The sequence below is a fragment of the Scleropages formosus genome, chromosome 8 (genome assembly GCF_900964775.1).
Source record: "Scleropages formosus chromosome 8, fSclFor1.1, whole genome shotgun sequence".
Classification (NCBI taxonomy): Eukaryota; Metazoa; Chordata; class Actinopteri; order Osteoglossiformes; family Osteoglossidae; genus Scleropages; species Scleropages formosus.
Window position 1 is genome coordinate 28,954,803 of NC_041813.1, and position 26,963 is coordinate 28,981,765.

Below are 26,963 nucleotides of genomic sequence, written 5' to 3' on the forward strand. Positions count from 1 at the left end.
AGGAGAAATTCAGGCAGTAAAAGGAACTGCTTTGTGGTTGTGAAACCTCTCATCTCACCAAAAGGAAATGAGACCTGTTTTGTTGACTTGGTTTCATCACTCATGGGTGGGAGAGTGTGCTGGGTCACTTTCTAAAATGATTTGTTAAATGCCAGATAGTGATGGTTCGGCACAGCGAATGAGTCTGGGTTTGCATATCTGCCCTACACTGCATCACAGGGTAAAGACAGAGCACCAAATGTAACCAAAAAGTTTAAACTGCTCCAGGAGGCAACAGACATCTTTATTATATTAGAATTGTTCACACCTCTAGTTTGCTCCTTCACTGTCCCACATCATCTGCATGACCACTGGCAACCATGAAAGTGACTCGGAGGTGGTGATGCATTGTGGCAGTTGATTAAATTTTCATTTTCAAGTTAAGAAAAAGGTAAAAAAAAAGGCCATATTTGATATAGCATATGGATTGATTAATTCATTCAAACTATCCTGCTGAGTCCTTTGGGAAGTAGATGTACAATTCAGAGAAATACACTTTCACTTCCTGGTTTTCGGACATTTGGTATTACCGTGGTATCTCTATTGTCTAAGGTTGTAGCCTAAGAGGAAGTGAGAACTGCACAATGAGTAGATGTATTTTTTGCAGCGTTTGTGCTGCGTTGTTAGAAACCAGTAACCAGCGGTAACTGAATGTCATTTTGTAAGTGGAAACCCCAGGGTCCTGCTGGATAAAGAGCGTTTGTTCCCAGGCGGACTTGGTCCCGGTGGCCAGGTTCTAGTCCGAGTTCTGTCTTCACCTGTCTCTAGGAGCTATGCTACTTTGGCTGTTGCTGTGAAAAGCCTGTAAACTGGCCTGGATCCATTAATTGTATGAAGAGCTAAAAAAAGAGTAAGGAAAAAAGCTTCACAGAGGGTTGTGCTTTGTGTTATACTGCAGTTTATGAGAGGAAATGGTGACAAATGTCGACCACAGCATCAAGCATGGATGAGGGCTGTGGTACTTAATTATTATTACATGGAGGTGGATGGGTCAGCATGTTGTTTTTCTGCTTTCTGATGGGAGAGGGTGAGTTAAGGAAACCAGGTGAGCTATGTATTCACGTGAGTGTCACCTGCCGGGATATATAAAAAAAAAGAAAAAAAAACAAACAATGACGTGCGGATAAATTTAATGAACCATCAGTGTCAGTATCATATCCACGAACCACTGGAATATCGATCGAACAACGAGTCTCTGCACAGAATCCCATAAGGCTGCCGGTTACAGTAAAAAAGACGCACATTATTTGCGTAACTAATAACATACAAGTCATACAGTAAAATTGCAGTACATTTGTGGATCCCTGGAACGTCACACTTGGCGTGACGGCGTGACGTCAAGTGATTGACAGCTGTGCCTAGCAATCATATTTAAATATAGCATCCCATAGGCCAATCGATGAAGCCGATGGTGTTTTGGGCGGAGAATAAATGTATAGGTTTGTTGAAGAGCGGCACGAGATTGAGAGCAGTCTGGAGGTCTATGAGACGAAAAGCGGAGGTAGGACCGTGTCGTGTTCTCACTTTCTCTCTTAAAGTCCGTTTTTCCCACTGGAATATTAATGCACTTTATGTTATTTTACTTACTAAAATACTACTGTACGCATAATGCCGTCTTTTGAAGTTACTAGTGTGAAAAATAATTACAATAATGAATATACAGAACAGAAGTGCTCTGAGTCTGACGAAAAAATCAAGACAAGTGACACTTGTAGTGTGCAAAAAAAAGTTGAGAATTCATAATGTTTTAGAATTTATATTATTTATCGTATTTATTTTTTTAGATTCTCGGAATACTGTTTTAATCCGATGTCTAAAGTAAATTAGAATTAAACACTAAAACTAATTAAACACTAGTATAAAAAATCATAATCAATCATCATTGCCTGGTTTGTACATCATGTTTATAATAATTATACCTTTCAGAATGGAAAAAAGTAGAATTTAGCTCTCAACAGTACATGATCCCCCCGGTTCAAATTAAGAATGAAAAAGGGAACTGAAATCAGAACTCATCCAGCATGTAAAGACTGGCTGGTTTATTTATGTTATAAAAAGTGTATCCTCTTAATTTATTAGAAGAGTCAGTGTGTTGGTTGTCAGGCCAGTGATGGGGAATTCCAATGACACTGGGGATTTCCACACCAAAAAATACAATATAGTAGATACAATAAAGCCATTTTCCTCTGCAGATCCCAGGTTTCCCAGGTTTTTAAAGTTAACTTTACACCAGCGCTCTTGTTTCAACATGTTTACATGTTTGGCCTGATTGCCCAACTGTCGTTTAAAACTCAAGAGCGATGATTGCAGCACAGCACAGGGCAGAGTTTCTTCACCTTTTCTCAGTCACGGACCTTTGAGAATCTGGAGAGAGAGGCAAGGAGCCTTCCTGGAAGAATGTCCATAAATACTCATTTTGGAGAGCAACACAAATGAAACTCCATTGCTTTTATATTTATTCATTTAGTAGACACGTTTCTCCAAAGCAGCTTACGATCATTTACACAACTGGGTAGTTTTACTGGAACAATTTAGGGTCAGTACCTTGCTTAAGAGTACTACAGCCAGAGGGGAAGCTTGAACCTGTAATTTTTGGGTCCTACGGTAGTAGCTCTAACCACTACACTACCAGCTATTTGGTAATGTTGTTAGTGGCACAGTGCATGTCATGGGTAACATGGTGGCACAGCAAGTAGCACTGCTGTCTCACAGTGCCTGGGTGGTGCAAGAAGGACGTGGGTTCAATCCCTGCTCAGTCTGTGTGGAGTTTGCATGTTCTCCCTGTGTCAGTGTGGGTGCTCTGGTTTCCTCCCTCGATCCAAAAACATGCTGGTCAGGTTCACCCATAGTGTGTGAGTGACACAGAGAATGTGTCCTACTGATGTATGGATGAGTGACCCAGTGTAAGTAGTGTATCTAGCAGTGTAAGTCACCGTAGTGAATAAGGTGTGTGGGCTGACACTACACTACATAGAGTTTGTTGGAAGTTGCTTTGGAGAAAAGTGAAATAAATCAATGTAATAGGACAGTAATATTCTAACTTGATTTTGTTAGATGGTATTATTTTCAAAGCAAGCCTGTACTTCACGGACCGCTGAAGCCCATCCAGGTGTCTGCTGAAGTCACACCTAGTCACATTTGCAAAGAAGAAGTGGTCGTGTTTGCTGAGACTGAATGCTCATTATTCTTAAGAGGAACTGAAAATGAGCATATCTGATTGCCTTTTTAGCTCCTGTGAAAAGCTGGACTTGCTCTTTGCAAAGCAACAGCCCGAGTGGGTTGCTGAAGTGACATGCGAGAAATTCTGTTTGAGCTTCTCAGGGTCGCATAGGAAACACAAACATTTTAGTGTTTTGCCACCATCAACATGCAAATCACCTCAGTAGTACTGTTTATCATATTTTTGACAGTGCATCATTGACTGAGCAGATAAACTGGTTGTAAACTGTTATCTCATGCTTTATCTCAATTCATTTGCTCTGTCTCCTTCTCCTGCCTGATACATCTCTCACCTCTTTCTCACTCTCATTTTCTGTCCTGTTCGCTTCTCTTAACTCTTCTCTCCATTCCTTCGCCCATTGTCCTGTATCTCCGTTCTTCTTTCTCTCCACTTCTGTTCCTCTGCATTCATCTCTGTGTTCCGCCTTGCTAACCTTCCTCTCCATAGATGTGGACGGTGGTCTTCTGCATGCCGCTTCTGGCTCTCTCGGCCGCCTTGTCGTGCCCAGATGGTGGACAGTGCCCAGATGGTAACACCTGCTGCCAGAAGCCCTCCGGGAACTATGGCTGCTGCCCGCTGCCACATGTGAGTGGGGCTGCAGGGTTTTCGTAGCCACCAAACTCGGTTACTGTGCTTTAACATTTGCAGCCTGCATATTCATTCTATATAGACTGATATGAATACAGTAATAAGGTGCAGCATGTGTAAAATCACAAAGTTGTAATCTAATGGTTGCTGTTTCAAATCCCAAAAGCGGCTCTGTTGTGCTGTACTTAAGAAAGATGTAGGTTGTAATTGATCTTGTAAAAATGTCTGGCTGCATAAATGGATAAAAGAATAAATAATAATACAAGTATTATTTATTTGATGCCAATATCAAAATAGGTAATTTCTATAATTTTGTATTGTACATGAACGTAATAGCAGCACCCTTGAGAAGTGCTGCAGTGAGGTTTGGAACATCTTGAGAATCAGATGAGCTTTTGTGTCCACAGGCTGTGTGCTGTGAGGATCACAAGCACTGTTGCTACGAGAACACCATCTGTGACCTGGTGAACAATCGGTGCCTCAACAACTCTGTATCGCTGGACATGGTGAAGAAAGTTCCTGCCAAACTACCCTCGTTTCCAAAGGTACGCTGGCATGGGTAATCCAAGCCACCGGTACTTATGGTAATATATCAGTATGAATTATCCAAAAGAAAAGCATAATGCAACATTTAAATCAACAGCATCCTTCAAACACTGTTTACATTTTTCAAATGGCACCAGAAATTTTGGACAAGGGCAGACAAATGCTTGTCCGTGAGGGAGGGGTCACTAAACCGCCACTGGTTTAGCAAGGAGTCAAAGTCCTTCAACCTTCTTAACTTTGTTTTATTGTTCCAAAGTTTTACAACTTCCCAAAAAAATTTTTTTTTACTGTTTTTACACACCAGAGACACTTTAAACTAATCATGTGTCCTCTTCTTTCATGTTTCCAGTCTTTACCCATGATCCCAGCTTTCTCTAAAGATGCGAATTATGACAACATATGTCTTGACAACACCAGGTGTCCTTCAGAATTCTCATGCTTGAAGACACCGGTGGCTTACAGCTGCTGTCCTTCACATGAGGTAACCTTAAACCTGAAACTTACTGTAAGCCTTGCAATAACATTTAGGTGTAGACAATGAGAGCAGTCACATCCTTTTTATTACCGTGTCCTTTGTCACTCAACGATGCAATTGCACGGCAGCGCTTGCATTTACATATCACATCTACCACTGGTTTCTGGAGAAATGCCCAATGCACATTTTACAGCTGCCCGCTGCTGATTGTGTACGTATGGCTTTTGCGTCTTTGAGCAAGTGCACTGAACCGTTCTTTGTGGGCATTCATTTAGGCAAATGATCACTGTCAATGTCAGCTTTGTGAGAAGTGACATGACTACTGTTGTCCGCAGGGTGTGCCCTGTTCAGATGGGAAACACTGCTGTCCCAAGGGCCAGCTGTGCACACAGGATGGTCATTTCTGCATCACGCAAAAAGGTTCCAGTTTTTGTGATTGCTTTCACTTTTACCAGCTGCGTTGTTTGAAAATAATTCCCCCCCTTGCACTGGATGTAAGAAGCAATGTATTATGGGATACTCTAATCCAAAGCAATTTAAAGTCATACATATAGTAATTCATTGAGTCTCTTATTATTACTGAAACAAATTAGATGGTTGGATGGGTTCAATAGTCCATTGGTATAGGTTGCCCTGGGACTTGAACCAACTCCTTTTCTAGTAAGCTACATGCTGGCCTTTAAAAGTGATAGTTCTGCAGTATTTTTGTAAATATTCAGAGCTCTGGGTTAGATTGTTACTGCTCCAGTTCATTCTTTTTTGGGCAGCACTGAGGTTATCGAAGTTGTTCTATTCCCATAATAATAAAGTCAGATGCTACGCTCTGGGACTGCTGGGCTGTGCCCTCATTCTCCATCCTCCATCAGGGCCTATGGGTGCTGTCCTCTGTCCTGATAAGGAGTCTGAGTGTCCAGGAGACACAACCTGCTGTCAGCTTCCAGACAACAGCTGGGGGTGCTGTCCTATGAGCAAGGTATTACCGATGAATTACAACACTTTCATTATGCTTAGTTACGCCTTTTTTATTTCAGTATCTACTAATGTGTTTATTGCACACATCTTGCGATGCACGTGCTTAAGTAATAAGTTCATTTGCCCTACTGTGTATTGAAGTGACATATTTATTTATTCATTTATCAGACACTTTTCTCCAAAGTGACCTGCAACTAAGATACCTACAGTTAACCAGCAGTAACTCTCTACAAGATATTTACAGTTAGTGTTAACACACTATGCCGTATCAATGGACTCGTGCCTTGTCCAGGGTGTACCCTTCTTCATGCCCAGTGCTTCCAGGATACCCTCCAAACCAAGTGACTCTGCTTCAAACAAATAGTTATTGATAATGAATGGGTGGATGTGAAATTTCCTATTTTTTAATTTCTGTTTGCAGTCGTTATCAGTCAAAATGTTGAACAGAATGTTGAGTTTTTCTGTGTACGTCATTTTTCATTGTACACGAGAGCATGAAATCAATTTTTATTGGTTCTCACTATCTAGACCAAATAAACTTCCGTGTAGTGAATTTTAAATATCGCAGTCATTGTGACTGCTGTACATTAACTAAACTCTGCCCTTAAACTACACAATTCCCAGGCAGTATGTTGCGAGGACAAGACTCACTGCTGCCCAGAGGGGACTTCTTGCAACATTAAGGACTCCAAGTGCTTGTCACCCCTCTTTGGGGAGATGCCCATGTGGAAGAAACTTCCAGCTAGGAGGAGGGCAGACTGGGAGGAGAAGACAGGTAATCCGTGTGCTGGCCTATAAGGGTGTGTCCTCAAGCTTCCCAGCACCACACAGTGTTAGCATTTCATAAGCTTAGCAGGTGCCTTTATGTAAATCAGCCTCTTTGACTTATTGGTTAAATGAACCTTTCTCAAAGGACGCACTTATTCTGAGATTTGACATGTAATAAAAAAAACTTGAACTTGTTTTCTTAAGCAGCACAGAAATAACATGTTTGACACTTCTCACTCATAGTTTCTGAGCAGTCTGATAAATACGGACAGCTGGTATCATAGTGGTCAGAGCTACTGCCTTGGACCCAGAGGTTCAGATTTAGTTTCCACCTGATGCAGTAGTACCCTTGAGCAAGGTGCTTACCTACAGTTGCTCAAGTGAAAATTACCCAGCTGAATAAATGGACAAATAAGATGGTGATGTGCGAAGTTCCTTCCTGCTTCAAACGCTCCACCATCACCCCCATTCCAAAGAAACCCAAAATCACAGGACTTAATGACTACAGACCTGTCGCCTTAACGTCTATGGTCATGAAGTCACTTGAAAGACTGGTGTTGGCCTACCTGAAGGATATCACTGACCCCTTGCTGGACCCCCTGCAGTTTGCTTATCGAGCAAACAGGTCTGTGGATGATGCAGTCAACATGGGACTGCGCTACATCCTGCAACATCTGGACAAACCAGGGACTTATGTGAGGATCCTGTTCGTGGACTTCAGCTTGGCCTTCAACACCATCATCCCACACCTCCTCGTATCCAAATTAACCCAACTCTCTGTACCCATCTCCATCTGTCAGTGGATCACCAACTTCCTGACAGACAGGCAGCAGCTAGTGAGGCTGGGAAAATGTTCATCCAATACTCGCACGACCAGTACTGGTGCCCCCCAGGGATGTGTGCTCTCCCCATTGCTCTTCTCCGTGTGCACCAACGACTGCACCGCTAAAGACCCCTCTGTCAAACTCCTGAAGTTTGCAGATGACACCACACTCATTGGCCTCATCCGGGATGGTGACAAGTCTGCTTACAGACAGGAGGTCCAAGAGCTGACTGTCTGGTGCAGTCATAACAACCTGGAGCTGACCACGCTCAAAACAGTGGAGATGATCGTAGACTTTAGGAGAAACACCTCAGCATTATCCCCACTCACCATCATGAACAGCACTGTGGCAACAGTGGAGTCATTCAGTTTCCTGAGCACCACCATCTCACAGGACCTGAAGTGGGAGTTCCACATAGACTCCATTGTGAAAAAGGCCCAGCAAGGGTTGTACTTCCTTTGACAGCTGAGGAAGTTCAACCTGCCACAGGAGCTACTGATACAATTCTACTCTGCAGTCATTGAGTCTCCTCTGCACCTATATAACTGTCTGGTTCAGCTCAGCTACAAAATCAGACATCAGAAGATTACAGCAGATAGTTCGGACTGCTGGAAGAATCATCGGCATACCCCCCCAGCTCTCAGAGAACTGCACTCGTCCAGAGTCAGTAAAAGGGCTAGCAAAATCATTCTAGACCCCTCACATCCAGGTCACTTCCTCTTCGAACCTTTGCCATCTGGCCGGCGCTACAGAGCACTAAACACCAGGACAGCCAGGCACAAGAAAAGTTTCTTTCCTCAGCCCATCTACCTCATGAACAGCTAAATCCCCCCAGAGAGTAAACCAGTGCAATACACAACGATATTTATATTTAAATTTATAACTATTTATCACATCATATCTCTTACTCACACTCCCTTGCATTTGTATAGAACATACCTGTACATACATACAATGTCCAGTGAGTATTTTTGAATATTGGGTACTTTATATTTTTATATATTTTTTATCCTTCATTCACATATTCTATCTTCTCATCTGTCTTGTCACTGTCATTCTGTCTGTGCTGTGGAACTTTCTGTCACCAAGAGAACTTCCTTGTATGTGTGAACATACTTGGCAATAAAGCTCGTTCTGATTCTGATTCTGATAATTATAAGTAGCTTAAAACTTAAAGTTGTTTCCTATAAAGCATCAGCTAAATGAATAAATGTAATTGTAAAGCAGGAGATGTTCCTTGTGATTCGACCCACGCCTGTCAGGATGGGAGCACCTGCTGCAAGACAACAACAGGAGAGTGGGCTTGCTGCCCCCTGCCTCAGGTAGGTATTTATGTGAATACTTAAGAGCCGAGTTTCTCTCTTTACTTAGCGATGACGTCGTCATGGTCTCGATTCTGATGATGCGCTGGGACAGCCAGTTGACGTTTGAATTGCCTTGAAGTTCAATGTCCGGTGAAATTCTTCTGCCAGTGCAAGGAGGTCTTGGTTGATCTTGATGAGGGCTGCCGATCTCAGCTCTGTTTTGGAGTCCTATCTTAAATTCTACAGATTCTTTCCTTGACTTCATGACACGCAGTTTGAAGATTGTTGCTCTTACTGTAATTCAGCAGTCGTTAGCAGAAAATGTAGCATCTGTCACAGTATTTTGTCCATTTTATGAATATTGAGTTTAAGGTCCAGAGATGAAAGCAGAGCCAAGGTAACATTATCCATGGTCTTCAACTGGTTCCTGTTTCTTTCCACTAGGCAGTGTGCTGTGAGGACCACGTCCACTGCTGTCCCCAGGGCACCACGTGTAACACGGCCAAGAACACCTGTGAGAGCTCCTCAGGCTCAGTGCCATGGTTGGAGAAGGTGCCCGCAATGAGGCAGCAGTCTGATAAAGCGGGAGATGTTCCTTGTGATTCGACCCACGCCTGTCAGGATGGGAGCACCTGCTGCAAGACAACAACAGGAGAGTGGGCTTGCTGCCCCCTGCCTCAGGTAGGTATTTATGTGAATACTTAAGAGCCGAGTTTCTCTCTTTACTTAGCGATGACGTCGTCATGGTCTCGATTCTGATGATGCGCTGGGACAGCCAGTTGACGTTTGAATTGCCTTGAAGTTCAATGTCCGGTGAAATTCTTCTGCCAGTGCAAGGAGGTCTTGGTTGATCTTGATGAGGGCTGCCGATCTCAGCTCTGTTTTGGAGTCCTATCTTGAATTCTACAGATTCTTTCCTTGACTTCATGACACGCAGTTTGAAGATTGTTGCTCTTACTGTAATTCAGCAGTCGTTAGCAGAAAATGTAGCATCTGTCACAGTATTTTGTCCATTTTATGAATATTGAGTTTAAGGTCCAGAGATGAAAGCAGAGCCAAGGTAACATTATCCATGGTCTTCAACTGGTTCCTGTTTCTTTCCACTAGGCAGTGTGCTGTGAGGACCACGTCCACTGCTGTCCCCAGGGCACCACGTGTAACACGGCCAAGAACACCTGTGAGAGCTCCTCAGGCTCGGTGCCATGGTTGGAGAAGGTGCCCGCAATGAGGCAGCAGTCTGATAAAGCGGGAGATGTTCCTTGTGATTCGACCCACGCCTGTCAGGATGGGAGCACCTGCTGCAAGACAACAACAGGAGAGTGGGCTTGCTGCCCCCTGCCTCAGGTAGGTATTTATGTGAATACTTAAGAGCCGAGTTTCTCTCTTTACTTAGCGATGACGTCGTCATGGTCTCGATTCTGATGATGCGCTGGGACAACCAGTTGACGTTTGAATTGCCTTGAAGTTCAATGTCCGGTGAAATTCTTCTGCCAGTGCAAGGAGGTCTTGGTTGATCTTGATGAGGGCTGCCGATCTCAGCTCTGTTTTGGAGTCCTATCTTAAATTCTACAGATTCTTTCCTTGACTTCATGACACGCAGTTTGAAGATTGTTGCTCTTACTGTAATTCAGCAGTCGTTAGCAGAAAATGTAGCATCTGTCACAGTATTTTGTCCATTTTATGAATATTGAGTTTAAGGTCCAGAGATGAAAGCAGAGCCAAGGTAACATTATCCATGGTCTGGTTTCTTTTTCTTTCCACTAGGCAGTGTGCTGTGAGGACCACGTCCACTGCTGTCCCCAGGGCACCACGTGTAACACGGCCAAGAACACCTGTGAGAGCTCCTCAGGCTCGGTGCCATGGTTGGAGAAGGTGCCCGCAATGAGGCAGCAGTCTGATAAAGCGGGAGATGTTCCTTGTGATTCGACCCACGCCTGTCAGGATGGGAGCACCTGCTGCAAGACAACAACAGGAGAGTGGGCTTGCTGCCCCCTGCCTCAGGTAGGTATTTATGTGAATACTTAAGAGCCGAGTTTCTCTCTTTACTTAGCGATGACGTCGTCATGGTCTCGATTCTGATGATGCGCTGGGACAGCCAGTTGACGTTTGAATTGCCTTGAAGTTCAATGTCCGGTGAAATTCTTCTGCCAATGCAAGGAGGTCTTGGTTGATCTTGATGAGGGCTGCCGATCTCAGCTCTGTTTTGGAGTCCTATCTTAAATTCTACAGATTCTTTCCTTGACTTCATGACACGCAGTTTGAAGATTGTTGCTCTTACTGTAATTCAGCAGTCGTTAGCAGAAAATGTAGCATCTGTCACAGTATTTTGTCCATTTTATGAATATTGAGTTTAAGGTCCAGAGATGAAAGCAGAGCCAAGGTAACATTATCCATGGTCTTCAACTGGTTCCTGTTTCTTTCCACTAGGCAGTGTGCTGTGAGGACCACGTCCACTGCTGTCCCCAGGGCACCACGTGTAACACGGCCAAGAACACCTGTGAGAGCTCCTCAGGCTCGGTGCCATGGTTGGAGAAGGTGCCCGCAATGAGGCAGCAGTCTGATAAAGCGGGAGATGTTCCTTGTGATTCGACCCACGCCTGTCAGGATGGGAGCACCTGCTGCAAGACAACAACAGGAGAGTGGGCTTGCTGCCCCCTGCCTCAGGTAGGTATTTATGTGAATACTTAAGAGCCGAGTTTCTCTCTTTACTTAGCGATGACGTCGTCATGGTCTCGATTCTGATGATGCGCTGGGACAGCCAGTTGACGTTTGAATTGCCTTGAAGTTCAATGTCCGGTGAAATTCTTCTGCCAGTGCGAGGAGGTCTTGGTTGATCTTGATGAGGGCTGCCGATCTCAGCTCTGTTTTGGAGTCCTATCTTAAATTCTACAGATTCTTTCCTTGACTTCATGACACGCAGTTTGAAGATTGTTGCTCTTACTGTAATTCAGCAGTCGTTAGCAGAAAATGTAGCATCTGTCACAGTATTTTGTCCATTTTATGAATATTGAGTTTAAGGTCCAGAGATGAAAGCAGAGCCAAGGTAACATTATCCATGGTCTGGTTTCTTTTTCTTTCCACTAGGCAGTGTGCTGTGAGGACCACGTCCACTGCTGTCCCCAGGGCACCACGTGTAACACGGCCAAGAACACCTGTGAGAGCTCCTCAGGCTCGGTGCCATGGTTGGAGAAGGTGCCCGCAATGAGGCAGCAGTCTGATAAAGCGGGAGATGTTCCTTGTGATTCGACCCACGCCTGTCAGGATGGGAGCACCTGCTGCAAGACAACAACAGGAGAGTGGGCTTGCTGCCCCCTGCCTCAGGTAGGTATTTATGTGAATACTTAAGAGCCGAGTTTCTCTCTTTACTTAGCGATGACGTCGTCATGGTCTCGATTCTGATGATGCGCTGGGACAACCAGTTGACGTTTGAATTGCCTTGAAGTTCAATGTCCGGTGAAATTCTTCTGCCAATGCAAGGAGGTCTTGGTTGATCTTGATGAGGGCTGCCGATCTCAGCTCTGTTTTGGAGTCCTATCTTGAATTCTACAGATTCTTTCCTTGACTTCATGACACGCAGTTTGAAGATTGTTGCTCTTACTGTAATTCAGCAGTCGTTAGCAGAAAATGTAGCATCTGTCACAGTATTTTGTCCATTTTATGAATATTGAGTTTAAGGTCCAGAGATGAAAGCAGAGCCAAGGTAACATTATCCATGGTCTGGTTTCTTTTTCTTTCCACTAGGCAGTGTGCTGTGAGGACCACGTCCACTGCTGTCCCCAGGGCACCACGTGTAACACGGCCAAGAACACCTGTGAGAGCTCCTCAGGCTCGGTGCCATGGTTGGAGAAGGTGCCCGCAATGAGGCAGCAGTCTGATAAAGCGGGAGATGTTCCTTGTGATTCGACCCACGCCTGTCAGGATGGGAGCACCTGCTGCAAGACAACAACAGGAGAGTGGGCTTGCTGCCCCCTGCCTCAGGTAGGTATTTATGTGAATACTTAAGAGCCGAGTTTCTCTCTTTACTTAGCGATGACGTCGTCATGGTCTCGATTCTGATGATGCGCTGGGACAGCCAGTTGACGTTTGAATTGCCTTGAAGTTCAATGTCCGGTGAAATTCTTCTGCCAGTGCAAGGAGGTCTTGGTTGATCTTGATGAGGGCTGCCGATCTCAGCTCTGTTTTGGAGTCCTATCTTGAATTCTACAGATTCTTTCCTTGACTTCATGACACGCAGTTTGAAGATTGTTGCTCTTACTGTAATTCAGCAGTCGTTAGCAGAAAATGTAGCATCTGTCACAGTATTTTGTCCATTTTATGAATATTGAGTTTAAGGTCCAGAGATGAAAGCAGAGCCAAGGTAACATTATCCATGGTCTGGTTTCTTTTTCTTTCCACTAGGCAGTGTGCTGTGAGGACCACGTCCACTGCTGTCCCCAGGGCACCACGTGTAACACGGCCAAGAACACCTGTGAGAGCTCCTCAGGCTCGGTGCCATGGTTGGAGAAGGTGCCCGCAATGAGGCAGCAGTCTGATAAAGCGGGAGATGTTCCTTGTGATTCGACCCACGCCTGTCAGGATGGGAGCACCTGCTGCAAGACAACAACAGGAGAGTGGGCTTGCTGCCCCCTGCCTCAGGTAGGTATTTATGTGAATACTTAAGAGCCGAGTTTCTCTCTTTACTTAGCGATGACGTCGTCATGGTCTCGATTCTGATGATGCGCTGGGACAACCAGTTGACGTTTGAATTGCCTTGAAGTTCAATGTCCGGTGAAATTCTTCTGCCAATGCAAGGAGGTCTTGGTTGATCTTGATGAGGGCTGCCGATCTCAGCTCTGTTTTGGAGTCCTATCTTGAATTCTACAGATTCTTTCCTTGACTTCATGACACGCAGTTTGAAGATTGTTGCTCTTACTGTAATTCAGCAGTCGTTAGCAGAAAATGTAGCATCTGTCACAGTATTTTGTCCATTTTATGAATATTGAGTTTAAGGTCCAGAGATGAAAGCAGAGCCAAGGTAACATTATCCATGGTCTGGTTTCTTTTTCTTTCCACTAGGCAGTGTGCTGTGAGGACCACGTCCACTGCTGTCCCCAGGGCACCACGTGTAACACGGCCAAGAACACCTGTGAGAGCTCCTCAGGCTCGGTGCCATGGTTGGAGAAGGTGCCCGCAATGAGGCAGCAGTCTGATAAAGCGGGAGATGTTCCTTGTGATTCGACCCACGCCTGTCAGGATGGGAGCACCTGCTGCAAGACAACAACAGGAGAGTGGGCTTGCTGCCCCCTGCCTCAGGTAGGTATTTATGTGAATACTTAAGAGCCGAGTTTCTCTCTTTACTTAGCGATGACGTCGTCATGGTCTCGATTCTGATGATGCGCTGGGACAGCCAGTTGACGTTTGAATTGCCTTGAAGTTCAATGTCCGGTGAAATTCTTCTGCCAGTGCAAGGAGGTCTTGGTTGATCTTGATGAGGGCTGCCGATCTCAGCTCTGTTTTGGAGTCCTATCTTGAATTCTACAGATTCTTTCCTTGACTTCATGACACGCAGTTTGAAGATTGTTGCTCTTACTGTAATTCAGCAGTCGTTAGCAGAAAATGTAGCATCTGTCACAGTATTTTGTCCATTTTATGAATATTGAGTTTAAGGTCCAGAGATGAAAGCAGAGCCAAGGTAACATTATCCATGGTCTGGTTTCTTTTTCTTTCCACTAGGCAGTGTGCTGTGAGGACCACGTCCACTGCTGTCCCCAGGGCACCACGTGTAACACGGCCAAGAACACCTGTGAGAGCTCCTCAGGCTCGGTGCCATGGTTGGAGAAGGTGCCCGCAATGAGGCAGCAGTCTGATAAAGCGGGAGATGTTCCTTGTGATTCGACCCACGCCTGTCAGGATGGGAGCACCTGCTGCAAGACAACAACAGGAGAGTGGGCTTGCTGCCCCCTGCCTCAGGTAGGTATTTATGTGAATACTTAAGAGCCGAGTTTCTCTCTTTACTTAGCGATGACGTCGTCATGGTCTCGATTCTGATGATGCGCTGGGACAACCAGTTGACGTTTGAATTGCCTTGAAGTTCAATGTCCGGTGAAATTCTTCTGCCAATGCAAGGAGGTCTTGGTTGATCTTGATGAGGGCTGCCGATCTCAGCTCTGTTTTGGAGTCCTATCTTGAATTCTACAGATTCTTTCCTTGACTTCATGACACGCAGTTTGAAGATTGTTGCTCTTACTGTAATTCAGCAGTCGTTAGCAGAAAATGTAGCATCTGTCACAGTATTTTGTCCATTTTATGAATATTGAGTTTAAGGTCCAGAGATGAAAGCAGAGCCAAGGTAACATTATCCATGGTCTTCAACTGGTTCCTGTTTCTTTCCACTAGGCAGTGTGCTGTGAGGACCACGTCCACTGCTGTCCCCAGGGCACCACGTGTAACACGGCCAAGAACACCTGTGAGAGCTCCTCAGGCTCGGTGCCATGGTTGGAGAAGGTGCCCGCAATGAGGCAGCAGTCTGATAAAGCGGGAGATGTTCCTTGTGATTCGACCCACGCCTGTCAGGATGGGAGCACCTGCTGCAAGACAACAACAGGAGAGTGGGCTTGCTGCCCCCTGCCTCAGGTAGGTATTTATGTGAATACTTAAGAGCCGAGTTTCTCTCTTTACTTAGCGATGACGTCGTCATGGTCTCGATTCTGATGATGCGCTGGGACAACCAGTTGACGTTTGAATTGCCTTGAAGTTCAATGTCCGGTGAAATTCTTCTGCCAATGCAAGGAGGTCTTGGTTGATCTTGATGAGGGCTGCCGATCTCAGCTCTGTTTTGGAGTCCTATCTTGAATTCTACAGATTCTTTCCTTGACTTCATGACACGCAGTTTGAAGATTGTTGCTCTTACTGTAATTCAGCAGTCGTTAGCAGAAAATGTAGCATCTGTCACAGTATTTTGTCCATTTTATGAATATTGAGTTTAAGGTCCAGAGATGAAAGCAGAGCCAAGGTAACATTATCCATGGTCTGGTTTCTTTTTCTTTCCACTAGGCAGTGTGCTGTGAGGACCACGTCCACTGCTGTCCCCAGGGCACCACGTGTAACACGGCCAAGAACACCTGTGAGAGCTCCTCAGGCTCGGTGCCATGGTTGGAGAAGGTGCCCGCAATGAGGCAGCAGTCTGATAAAGCGGGAGATGTTCCTTGTGATTCGACCCACGCCTGTCAGGATGGGAGCACCTGCTGCAAGACAACAACAGGAGAGTGGGCTTGCTGCCCCCTGCCTCAGGTAGGTATTTATGTGAATACTTAAGAGCCGAGTTTCTCTCTTTACTTAGCGATGACGTCGTCATGGTCTCGATTCTGATGATGCGCTGGGACAACCAGTTGACGTTTGAATTGCCTTGAAGTTCAATGTCCGGTGAAATTCTTCTGCCAGTGCGAGGAGGTCTTGGTTGATCTTGATGAGGGCTGCCGATCTCAGCTCTGTTTTGGAGTCCTATCTTGAATTCTACAGATTCTTTCCTTGACTTCATGACACGCAGTTTGAAGATTGTTGCTCTTACTGTAATTCAGCAGTCGTTAGCAGAAAATGTAGCATCTGTCACAGTATTTTGTCCATTTTATGAATATTGAGTTTAAGGTCCAGAGATGAAAGCAGAGCCAAGGTAACATTATCCATGGTCTGGTTTCTTTTTCTTTCCACTAGGCAGTGTGCTGTGAGGACCACGTCCACTGCTGTCCCCAGGGCACCACGTGTAACACGGCCAAGAACACCTGTGAGAGCTCCTCAGGCTCGGTGCCATGGTTGGAGAAGGTGCCCGCAATGAGGCAGCAGTCTGATAAAGCGGGAGATGTTCCTTGTGATTCGACCCACGCCTGTCAGGATGGGAGCACCTGCTGCAAGACAACAACAGGAGAGTGGGCTTGCTGCCCCCTGCCTCAGGTAGGTATTTATGTGAATACTTAAGAGCCGAGTTTCTCTCTTTACTTAGCGATGACGTCGTCATGGTCTCGATTCTGATGATGCGCTGGGACAGCCAGTTGACGTTTGAATTGCCTTGAAGTTCAATGTCCGGTGAAATTCTTCTGCCAGTGCAAGGAGGTCTTGGTTGATCTTGATGAGGGCTGCCGATCTCAGCTCTGTTTTGGAGTCCTATCTTGAATTCTACAGATTCTTTCCTTGACTTCATGACACGCAGTTTGAAGATTGTTGCTCTTACTGTAATTCAGCAGTCGTTAGCAGAAAATGTAGCATCTGTCACAGTATTTTGTCCATTTTATGAATATTGAGTTTAAGGTCCAGAGATGAAAGCAGAGCCAAGGTAACATTATCCATGGTCTGGTTTCTTTTTCTTTCCACTAGGCAGTGTGCTGTGAGGACCACGTCCACTGCTGTCCCCAGGGCACCACGTGTAACACGGCCAAGAACACCTGTGAGAGCTCCTCAGGCTCGGTGCCATGGTTGGAGAAGGTGCCCGCAATGAGGCAGCAGTCTGATAAAGCGGGAGATGTTCCTTGTGATTCGACCCACGCCTGTCAGGATGGGAGCACCTGCTGCAAGACAACAACAGGAGAGTGGGCTTGCTGCCCCCTGCCTCAGGTAGGTATTTATGTGAATACTTAAGAGCCGAGTTTCTCTCTTTACTTAGCGATGACGTCGTCATGGTCTCGATTCTGATGATGCGCTGGGACAACCAGTTGACGTTTGAATTGCCTTGAAGTTCAATGTCCGGTGAAATTCTTCTGCCAATGCAAGGAGGTCTTGGTTGATCTTGATGAGGGCTGCCGATCTCAGCTCTGTTTTGGAGTCCTATCTTGAATTCTACAGATTCTTTCCTTGACTTCATGACACGCAGTTTGAAGATTGTTGCTCTTACTGTAATTCAGCAGTCGTTAGCAGAAAATGTAGCATCTGTCACAGTATTTTGTCCATTTTATGAATATTGAGTTTAAGGTCCAGAGATGAAAGCAGAGCCAAGGTAACATTATCCATGGTCTGGTTTCTTTTTCTTTCCACTAGGCAGTGTGCTGTGAGGACCACGTCCACTGCTGTCCCCAGGGCACCACGTGTAACACGGCCAAGAACACCTGTGAGAGCTCCTCAGGCTCGGTGCCATGGTTGGAGAAGGTGCCCGCAATGAGGCAGCAGTCTGATAAAGCGGGAGATGTTCCTTGTGATTCGACCCACGCCTGTCAGGATGGGAGCACCTGCTGCAAGACAACAACAGGAGAGTGGGCTTGCTGCCCCCTGCCTCAGGTAGGTATTTATGTGAATACTTAAGAGCCGAGTTTCTCTCTTTACTTAGCGATGACGTCGTCATGGTCTCGATTCTGATGATGCGCTGGGACAACCAGTTGACGTTTGAATTGCCTTGAAGTTCAATGTCCGGTGAAATTCTTCTGCCAATGCAAGGAGGTCTTGGTTGATCTTGATGAGGGCTGCCGATCTCAGCTCTGTTTTGGAGTCCTATCTTGAATTCTACAGATTCTTTCCTTGACTTCATGACACGCAGTTTGAAGATTGTTGCTCTTACTGTAATTCAGCAGTCGTTAGCAGAAAATGTAGCATCTGTCACAGTATTTTGTCCATTTTATGAATATTGAGTTTAAGGTCCAGAGATGAAAGCAGAGCCAAGGTAACATTATCCATGGTCTGGTTTCTTTTTCTTTCCACTAGGCAGTGTGCTGTGAGGACCACGTCCACTGCTGTCCCCAGGGCACCACGTGTAACACGGCCAAGAACACCTGTGAGAGCTCCTCAGGCTCGGTGCCATGGTTGGAGAAGGTGCCCGCAATGAGGCAGCAGTCTGATAAAGCGGGAGATGTTCCTTGTGATTCGACCCACGCCTGTCAGGATGGGAGCACCTGCTGCAAGACAACAACAGGAGAGTGGGCTTGCTGCCCCCTGCCTCAGGTAGGTATTTATGTGAATACTTAAGAGCCGAGTTTCTCTCTTTACTTAGCGATGACGTCGTCATGGTCTCGATTCTGATGATGCGCTGGGACAACCAGTTGACGTTTGAATTGCCTTGAAGTTCAATGTCCGGTGAAATTCTTCTGCCAATGCAAGGAGGTCTTGGTTGATCTTGATGAGGGCTGCCGATCTCAGCTCTGTTTTGGAGTCCTATCTTGAATTCTACAGATTCTTTCCTTGACTTCATGACACGCAGTTTGAAGATTGTTGCTCTTACTGTAATTCAGCAGTCGTTAGCAGAAAATGTAGCATCTGTCACAGTATTTTGTCCATTTTATGAATATTGAGTTTAAGGTCCAGAGATGAAAGCAGAGCCAAGGTAACATTATCCATGGTCTGGTTTCTTTTTCTTTCCACTAGGCAGTGTGCTGTGAGGACCACGTCCACTGCTGTCCCCAGGGCACCACGTGTAACACGGCCAAGAACACCTGTGAGAGCTCCTCAGGCTCGGTGCCATGGTTGGAGAAGGTGCCCGCAATGAGGCAGCAGTCTGATAAAGCGGGAGATGTTCCTTGTGATTCGACCCACGCCTGTCAGGATGGGAGCACCTGCTGCAAGACAACAACAGGAGAGTGGGCTTGCTGCCCCCTGCCTCAGGTAGGTATTTATGTGAATACTTAAGAGCCGAGTTTCTCTCTTTACTTAGCGATGACGTCGTCATGGTCTCGATTCTGATGATGCGCTGGGACAACCAGTTGACGTTTGAATTGCCTTGAAGTTCAATGTCCGGTGAAATTCTTCTGCCAGTGCGAGGAGGTCTTGGTTGATCTTGATGAGGGCTGCCGATCTCAGCTCTGTTTTGGAGTCCTATCTTGAATTCTACAGATTCTTTCCTTGACTTCATGACACGCAGTTTGAAGATTGTTGCTCTTACTGTAATTCAGCAGTCGTTAGCAGAAAATGTAGCATCTGTCACAGTATTTTGTCCATTTTATGAATATTGAGTTTAAGGTCCAGAGATGAAAGCAGAGCCAAGGTAACATTATCCATGGTCTGGTTTCTTTTTCTTTCCACTAGGCAGTGTGCTGTGAGGACCACGTCCACTGCTGTCCCCAGGGCACCACGTGTAACACGGCCAAGAACACCTGTGAGAGCTCCTCAGGCTCGGTGCCATGGTTGGAGAAGGTGCCCGCAATGAGGCAGCAGTCTGATAAAGCGGGAGATGTTCCTTGTGATTCGACCCACGCCTGTCAGGATGGGAGCACCTGCTGCAAGACAACAACAGGAGAGTGGGCTTGCTGCCCCCTGCCTCAGGTAGGTATTTATGTGAATACTTAAGAGCCGAGTTTCTCTCTTTACTTAGCGATGACGTCGTCATGGTCTCGATTCTGATGATGCGCTGGGACAGCCAGTTGACGTTTGAATTGCCTTGAAGTTCAATGTCCGGTGAAATTCTTCTGCCAGTGCAAGGAGGTCTTGGTTGATCTTGATGAGGGCTGCCGATCTCAGCTCTGTTTTGGAGTCCTATCTTGAATTCTACAGATTCTTTCCTTGACTTCATGACACGCAGTTTGAAGATTGTTGCTCTTACTGTAATTCAGCAGTCGTTAGCAGAAAATGTAGCATCTGTCACAGTATTTTGTCCATTTTATGAATATTGAGTTTAAGGTCCAGAGATGAAAGCAGAGCCAAGGTAACATTATCCATGGTCTGGTTTCTTTTTCTTTCCACTAGGCAGTGTGCTGTGAGGACCACGTCCACTGCTGTCCCCAGGGCACCACGTGTAACACGGCCAAGAACACCTGTGAGAGCTCCTCAGGCTCGGTGCCATGGTTGGAGAAGGTGCCCGCAATGAGGCAGCAGTCTGATAAAGCGGGAGATGTTCCTTGTGATTCGACCCACGCCTGTCAGGATGGGAGCACCTGCTGCAAGACAACAACAGGAGAGTGGGCTTGCTGCCCCCTGCCTCAGGTAGGTATTTATGTGAATACTTAAGAGCCGAGTTTCTCTCTTTACTTAGCGATGACGTCGTCATGGTCTCGATTCTGATGATGCGCTGGGACAGCCAGTTGACGTTTGAATTGCCTTGAAGTTCAATGTCCGGTGAAATTCTTCTGCCAGTGCAAGGAGGTCTTGGTTGATCTTGATGAGGGCTGCCGATCTCAGCTCTGTTTTGGAGTCCTATCTTGAATTCTACAGATTCTTTCCTTGACTTCATGACACGCAGTTTGAAGATTGTTGCTCTTACTGTAATTCAGCAGTCGTTAGCAGAAAATGTAGCATCTGTCACAGTATTTTGTCCATTTTATGAATATTGAGTTTAAGGTCCAGAGATGAAAGCAGAGCCAAGGTAACATTATCCATGGTCTGGTTTCTTTTTCTTTCCACTAGGCAGTGTGCTGTGAGGACCACGTCCACTGCTGTCCCCAGGGCACCACGTGTAACACGGCCAAGAACACCTGTGAGAGCTCCTCAGGCTCGGTGCCATGGTTGGAGAAGGTGCCCGCAATGAGGCAGCAGTCTGATAAAGCGGGAGATGTTCCTTGTGATTCGACCCACGCCTGTCAGGATGGGAGCACCTGCTGCAAGACAACAACAGGAGAGTGGGCTTGCTGCCCCCTGCCTCAGGTAGGTATTTATGTGAATACTTAAGAGCCGAGTTTCTCTCTTTACTTAGCGATGACGTCGTCATGGTCTCGATTCTGATGATGCGCTGGGACAGCCAGTTGACGTTTGAATTGCCTTGAAGTTCAATGTCCGGTGAAATTCTTCTGCCAGTGCAAGGAGGTCTTGGTTGATCTTGATGAGGGCTGCCGATCTCAGCTCTGTTTTGGAGTCCTATCTTGAATTCTACAGATTCTTTCCTTGACTTCATGACACGCAGTTTGAAGATTGTTGCTCTTACTGTAATTCAGCAGTCGTTAGCAGAAAATGTAGCATCTGTCACAGTATTTTGTCCATTTTATGAATATTGAGTTTAAGGTCCAGAGATGAAAGCAGAGCCAAGGTAACATTATCCATGGTCTGGTTTCTTTTTCTTTCCACTAGGCAGTGTGCTGTGAGGACCACGTCCACTGCTGTCCCCAGGGCACCACGTGTAACACGGCCAAGAACACCTGTGAGAGCTCCTCAGGCTCGGTGCCATGGTTGGAGAAGGTGCCCGCAATGAGGCAGCAGTCTGATAAAGCGGGAGATGTTCCTTGTGATTCGACCCACGCCTGTCAGGATGGGAGCACCTGCTGCAAGACAACAACAGGAGAGTGGGCTTGCTGCCCCCTGCCTCAGGTAGGTATTTATGTGAATACTTAAGAGCCGAGTTTCTCTCTTTACTTAGCGATGACGTCGTCATGGTCTCGATTCTGATGATGCGCTGGGACAACCAGTTGACGTTTGAATTGCCTTGAAGTTCAATGTCCGGTGAAATTCTTCTGCCAATGCAAGGAGGTCTTGGTTGATCTTGATGAGGGCTGCCGATCTCAGCTCTGTTTTGGAGTCCTATCTTGAATTCTACAGATTCTTTCCTTGACTTCATGACACGCAGTTTGAAGATTGTTGCTCTTACTGTAATTCAGCAGTCGTTAGCAGAAAATGTAGCATCTGTCACAGTATTTTGTCCATTTTATGAATATTGAGTTTAAGGTCCAGAGATGAAAGCAGAGCCAAGGTAACATTATCCATGGTCTGGTTTCTTTTTCTTTCCACTAGGCAGTGTGCTGTGAGGACCACATCCACTGCTGTCCCCAGGGCACCACGTGTAACACGGCCAAGAACACTTGTGAGAGCTCCTCAGGATCAGTTCCATGGTTGGAGAAGGTGCCTGCACTAACCCAGAAGACATCCCAGGCAGATGTCAACTCTAGCGATCGTGACCACTGTGGGTCTGATACCAATTGCCCCAAGGATACTACCTGCTGCTTCATGAAAAATGCTGGCATTTGGGGCTGCTGTCCTTTTCCCAAGGTGAATATTTATCATTTTTCTTTCTTAGGCTTTGTGTTTTATGTTTTTCATTTTCATTTCATTTTTCATTACTTTGAATTTCTTATGCGTGTAACTGTTTGCCCTGGAGATAAGACACTTTTGTTTCTCTTAGGCTGTGTGCTGTGAAGATGGGACACACTGCTGTCCTGCAGGCTACTCTTGTGATGGGAAATTGAACATGTGCTCCAAAGCTGGTGTGGTTATTCCGTGGTACAACAAGATCGGGGCCCTTGGCAGTTCCAGCTCCCCACCAGCAGTGAAATGCAAGGCGCAGAGCAGCTGCCCTTCTGGGACAACATGCCATAAACTCTCCTCAGGCGAGCTGGGTTGTTGCCCCCTTACAAATGTGTGTATCTCCTCACTCAGGAACCATTGCAACGTATTCTTATATATTATATATTTGGGTATTTAGCATAATTTGCACTTTAAACAAATCATGTTGTAAAGGCATACCCCATGTTTTATCTTGGTGTGCAGCTCTAAAGCTAAATGTTTTTTCAGTATGTCTTGCATTTATAGTTATGAATAGGATGTGGTCCTTTCTGACTTGAGTGCCTTGTTGATGATGGCAGTCACTCACCTTGTACACCTCACTGCCCTTTTCCTAAGGCTGTCTGCTGCTCAAATCATGAGCACTGCTGCCCTCGAGGTTACAGATGCAACATCAGGATGGGCACCTGTGAGAAAGTCAGAAGGTGGCTGGTCCACAGTATCCCCATGACCCGGGTCTCTGGGTCAGAACAGCATCCCTTCCTAGAAGAAATGGATGTCCAATGTGATGACCAGCATCACTGCCGTGACAGGGAGACCTGTTGCAGGAAGTCTCCCACCGAGTGGGCCTGCTGCCCCTCTCCAGAGGTAAGCTGTCCTGATCCTGAGGTGGTCACCGTCTCAGGTCTTTATTTCACTACTACTGATTACTTTGACCTCACCTGCATTTTCCACAGCTGCATGTTTTTCCATTAACGTAAATGCAGTCAATATGAACTTTGCGTTACTGATTTGTAAATATTTGATTTCTTTCAATTTCTCACGCAGCCCTCGCTTGTCTAACAAAGGCAATCCATTCCAGAAAAACCCTGCATAACACAGAAATTCATAACTCAAAGACAGAATTACCATTAGTTTTAGTAGTAAAGGTTTTTAACCTTAGCACCGAAAAGTGACACCCATTCATGCTAAAATATCACCAAGTCCCATTAAAACTGAGTTACTTCAGTAATTACCATTCTTTGTCGTCATACAACATAACAAGGCAGTTTCCCTTTAATTATTCTAATATTTTTTCTTTAGTATTTTTATTAGTTTTATTATTATTAATAATACTTGTATATTTGTCTAGCTGCACTTGCTCAGCTCTCTCTGAGTTCCTACATACTGTATGCTTAAACACTCACAAGAACCATACATATGATGTTTAGTGTTCATGTATTCATTCAGCTTTTAATGCAAAAACCAAAAAACAGTAATGCCAAAAGAAATGCATGAAAACTGTGCAAACTGACATGGTGTGTCGCTGCACCAGGCCTGCGCACTTTACACAAGTACACACATTCTGTGTGTGTGTGTGTGTGTGTGTGTGTGTGTGTGTGTGTGTGTGTGTGTGTGAGGGGCTTGCCACATTACAGTGGAGGTGCCTTACTCATGAGCATAAAGGAGTCTTCAAAGAATGAAATGGGCTATTTTTTGTTGCGGGGTTGCTACCGAGTCTTTATGTCTTACGCTTTCCGTGGAGAGATCTGAAAGCCTTTGGAGATATTTATCCCTCCCCTCCACCATTTTTCCAGGCGGTGTGCTGTCCTGACATGAAGCACTGTTGTCCCTTTGGCTACACCTGTGACCCAGCAGGTGGGTCCTGCACCAAGCTGGCTGAGCTCAGGTGGGACAGCTGGAACTTGTTCTTCGGAAGAAGGAGACCCTTTATCCCATTATGACACTGACAAAAGCATCTCCAGCCATACCTACTAATTCCCCTTTTCCCCACAAAAATTAATTAAACCTTTTTGCAGAAATCATCCAGGGAATTTAAATTTCCTTGCAGCGTTAGTTTCATCCTGTTGTGGTTGGGCAAGCAAGAAGTATCAATATTTTTAAAAATGCAGCTAATTTTATGTGGCTTCAGGGTGATGGGCACTTTGTTATTACTCAGGGATATGAAGCTGGTCCAACATAGAAAGTGTGAAAACTTTTTTCTGTTACGGAAGGCACGATTCAAATTGAAAATATGATTTAATTAAAACACTGATTGCTTTGTTTAAAAACATTTGCACTAAAGTCTCTCCGATGTCCTGTGTGTGCTACAAGTAGCACAATCAGCTTAAAAACCCTAACACACTTTGATGACATCACCATGATTCAGAAATATTCACATACATCATCTTAACTTTCTCTTCTGCTAAAATGGTCAAACTGTACAGAAACTGGAGGGTAAAACACTGAGACTGTATTTTGTCTGACATTAGTTTTTGAAGAGGAGAACGGTACATATTTAATGTGGCGTTAGAAAATTCTTATCTTTTAAATTGATCATTTTTTGCTTTTCAGAAATTTCTAGTGTCATTTTTCCAGTTTGTTCATGCACAATTAATTGTACAACATAAAAGTTATCTTAGAAATGAAAACATTTTGGTTTTGTTGTATTTATTTTCTTTTTCATTTAAAAGGACTCATTCCATGGTAAAATGAATTCCCAGTTCAGGTTCTGCCCTCTCTCAAGGCTTCCTCAAGGTTTCCAGTTAATGTTTATCAAGGTTACAAAGACAAGCAGTGAAGCACCAAAATGTACATACTTTTCATACTAGTTTAAGACAGATACTGGGCACACTGACAGATAAATGGTAAGACGTTTTAATTTGAAAAGTTACAGCTTTTCCTGTAAAGAGGCTGTTTACGTTACTCAGTGTGCCTTTAAAGTTTCACTGTTAGCTCACAGCTTCAAACACTGTAAACTAACAATTTACTTTTAATATGAAAAGTACTTTGTCTCAGATAATATTTTATCAAAATATAAGCCACAATAATAGTTGATAGGAATATAGTTCCCTCCTGTTACGCATCTTGCCCAACGCAAAACAGCTTTCCTGCATTTAATGCAATTGATATTTTATAGCCGTCCTACCTTTTTATTGTCATGAATTACATGGCGAACCTTAAACAAACACAACCTGTAACACGTTTTAAGTGCTTGTCATCCTAATCAATTTAAGTGATTTGAATCCTTTTAATTAAGAGTTTGGTTTTGCTGTTACAGTTTGAGATCTTGACCTAGAATTAATAAAATGTGTCTGATTAAATATCAAGGTGGTGTTCTAACTTTACTGAAAAATTTCCAGTTAGCCTCCATGTGTCTATTCACTGTAATAAAATACTTCAAAACATTTTCTCATGTTATTTTATAAAGAAACTAATAGATAATTTTGGTACAGTAGCACTATGTGTGAAGGTAATATTTTCAGGTTTTATTACATTCATTTCTAATTTTAATCAAGTTGGAAATTAAGGCACACTAGAAATACGGTCTTTTTAACTAACAGTAGATAAGATCTTTTTTTTTTTTTTTTTTAACTAGTTGAAGAGTACAGGATGGTAAGGTAACAGAGCAGCAGATTACAGGCGGTTATAGTTATGGCCTTCAGTACAAGGATCCAGGTTTGAATTTCCACTCCTACTGTAGTACCTTTAATGAAGTTTCTAACCCTAAAGTGACACAGTGAAAATTACCTATCTGTGGGAAATAACTGTAAATTTGTATAAAAACTTAAGTGTTAGTTGCTTTGAAGAAAAGCATTCACTGCATTAATAAAAGGTATTGAGTCCCAGATAAAATAATTTTTTACTGTTTTATACTGGAAGGGGGTGTGGTGGCGCAGTGGGTTGGACCAGGTCCTGCTCTCCAGTGGGTCTGGGGTTCGAGTCCCACTTGTGGTGCCTTGCGACGGATTGGCGTCCCGTCCTGGGTGTGTCCCATCCCCCTCTGGCCTTACGCCCTGTATTGCCAGGTAGGCTCCGGTTCCCCGCGACCCCGTATGGCACAAGCGGTTCGGAAGGTGTGCGTGTGTTCTATACTGTGCAATTGCTGCTACAAAGTTAAAGCAGCTTGAAATTTGATGGAGGTCTAAAGAAAGATAAATTTCTTTCCGACCATGTTTTAAGACTAAGAAGCTGACAGTTATTACATAGTTCTGCTCTGTGGATTAAAAGAATGTCATGTGACAAAGCACAATAATCTGGCATACATATATATATATATATATCTGACCCTTTAGGAATTATCATACAATCAAATACCTCCCTTTTGGTTTGATCTTGAAGAGTTAATTTGCCAAAAGACAGCAATGTGACATTGTTCG

At 44.8% G+C, this 26,963-nt stretch overlaps 1 protein-coding gene across 2 annotated transcripts; it reads left to right on the plus strand.

Annotated features, from left to right (window-relative positions):
• Positions 1-1,501: 1,501 nt before the first annotated feature.
• Positions 1,502-25,786, plus strand: LOC108941831 (neurogenic locus notch homolog protein 2-like). Of its 2 annotated transcripts, none has more exons than XM_029254119.1 (32): positions 1,502-1,540; positions 3,707-3,844; positions 4,255-4,392; positions 4,743-4,874; positions 5,204-5,288; positions 5,735-5,841; positions 6,465-6,615; positions 8,657-8,754; positions 9,181-9,417; positions 9,844-10,080; positions 10,501-10,737; positions 11,164-11,400; positions 11,821-12,057; positions 12,478-12,714; positions 13,135-13,371; positions 13,792-14,028; positions 14,449-14,685; positions 15,112-15,348; positions 15,769-16,005; positions 16,426-16,662; positions 17,083-17,319; positions 17,740-17,976; positions 18,397-18,633; positions 19,054-19,290; positions 19,711-19,947; positions 20,368-20,604; positions 21,025-21,261; positions 21,682-21,918; positions 22,339-22,593; positions 22,727-22,960; positions 23,224-23,472; positions 24,402-25,786. In XM_029254119.1, exons 1-32 carry the CDS (start codon positions 1,523-1,525, stop codon positions 24,546-24,548), a joined length of 6,492 nt encoding a protein of 2,163 aa, XP_029109952.1. In that variant the 5' UTR covers positions 1,502-1,522; the 3' UTR covers positions 24,549-25,786. The 2 variants fall into 2 exon arrangements, with proteins under 2 accessions (XP_029109952.1, XP_029109953.1); XM_029254120.1 differs by having other exon boundaries at positions 8,660-8,754.
• The last annotated feature ends 1,177 nt before the right edge of the window (positions 25,787-26,963 follow it).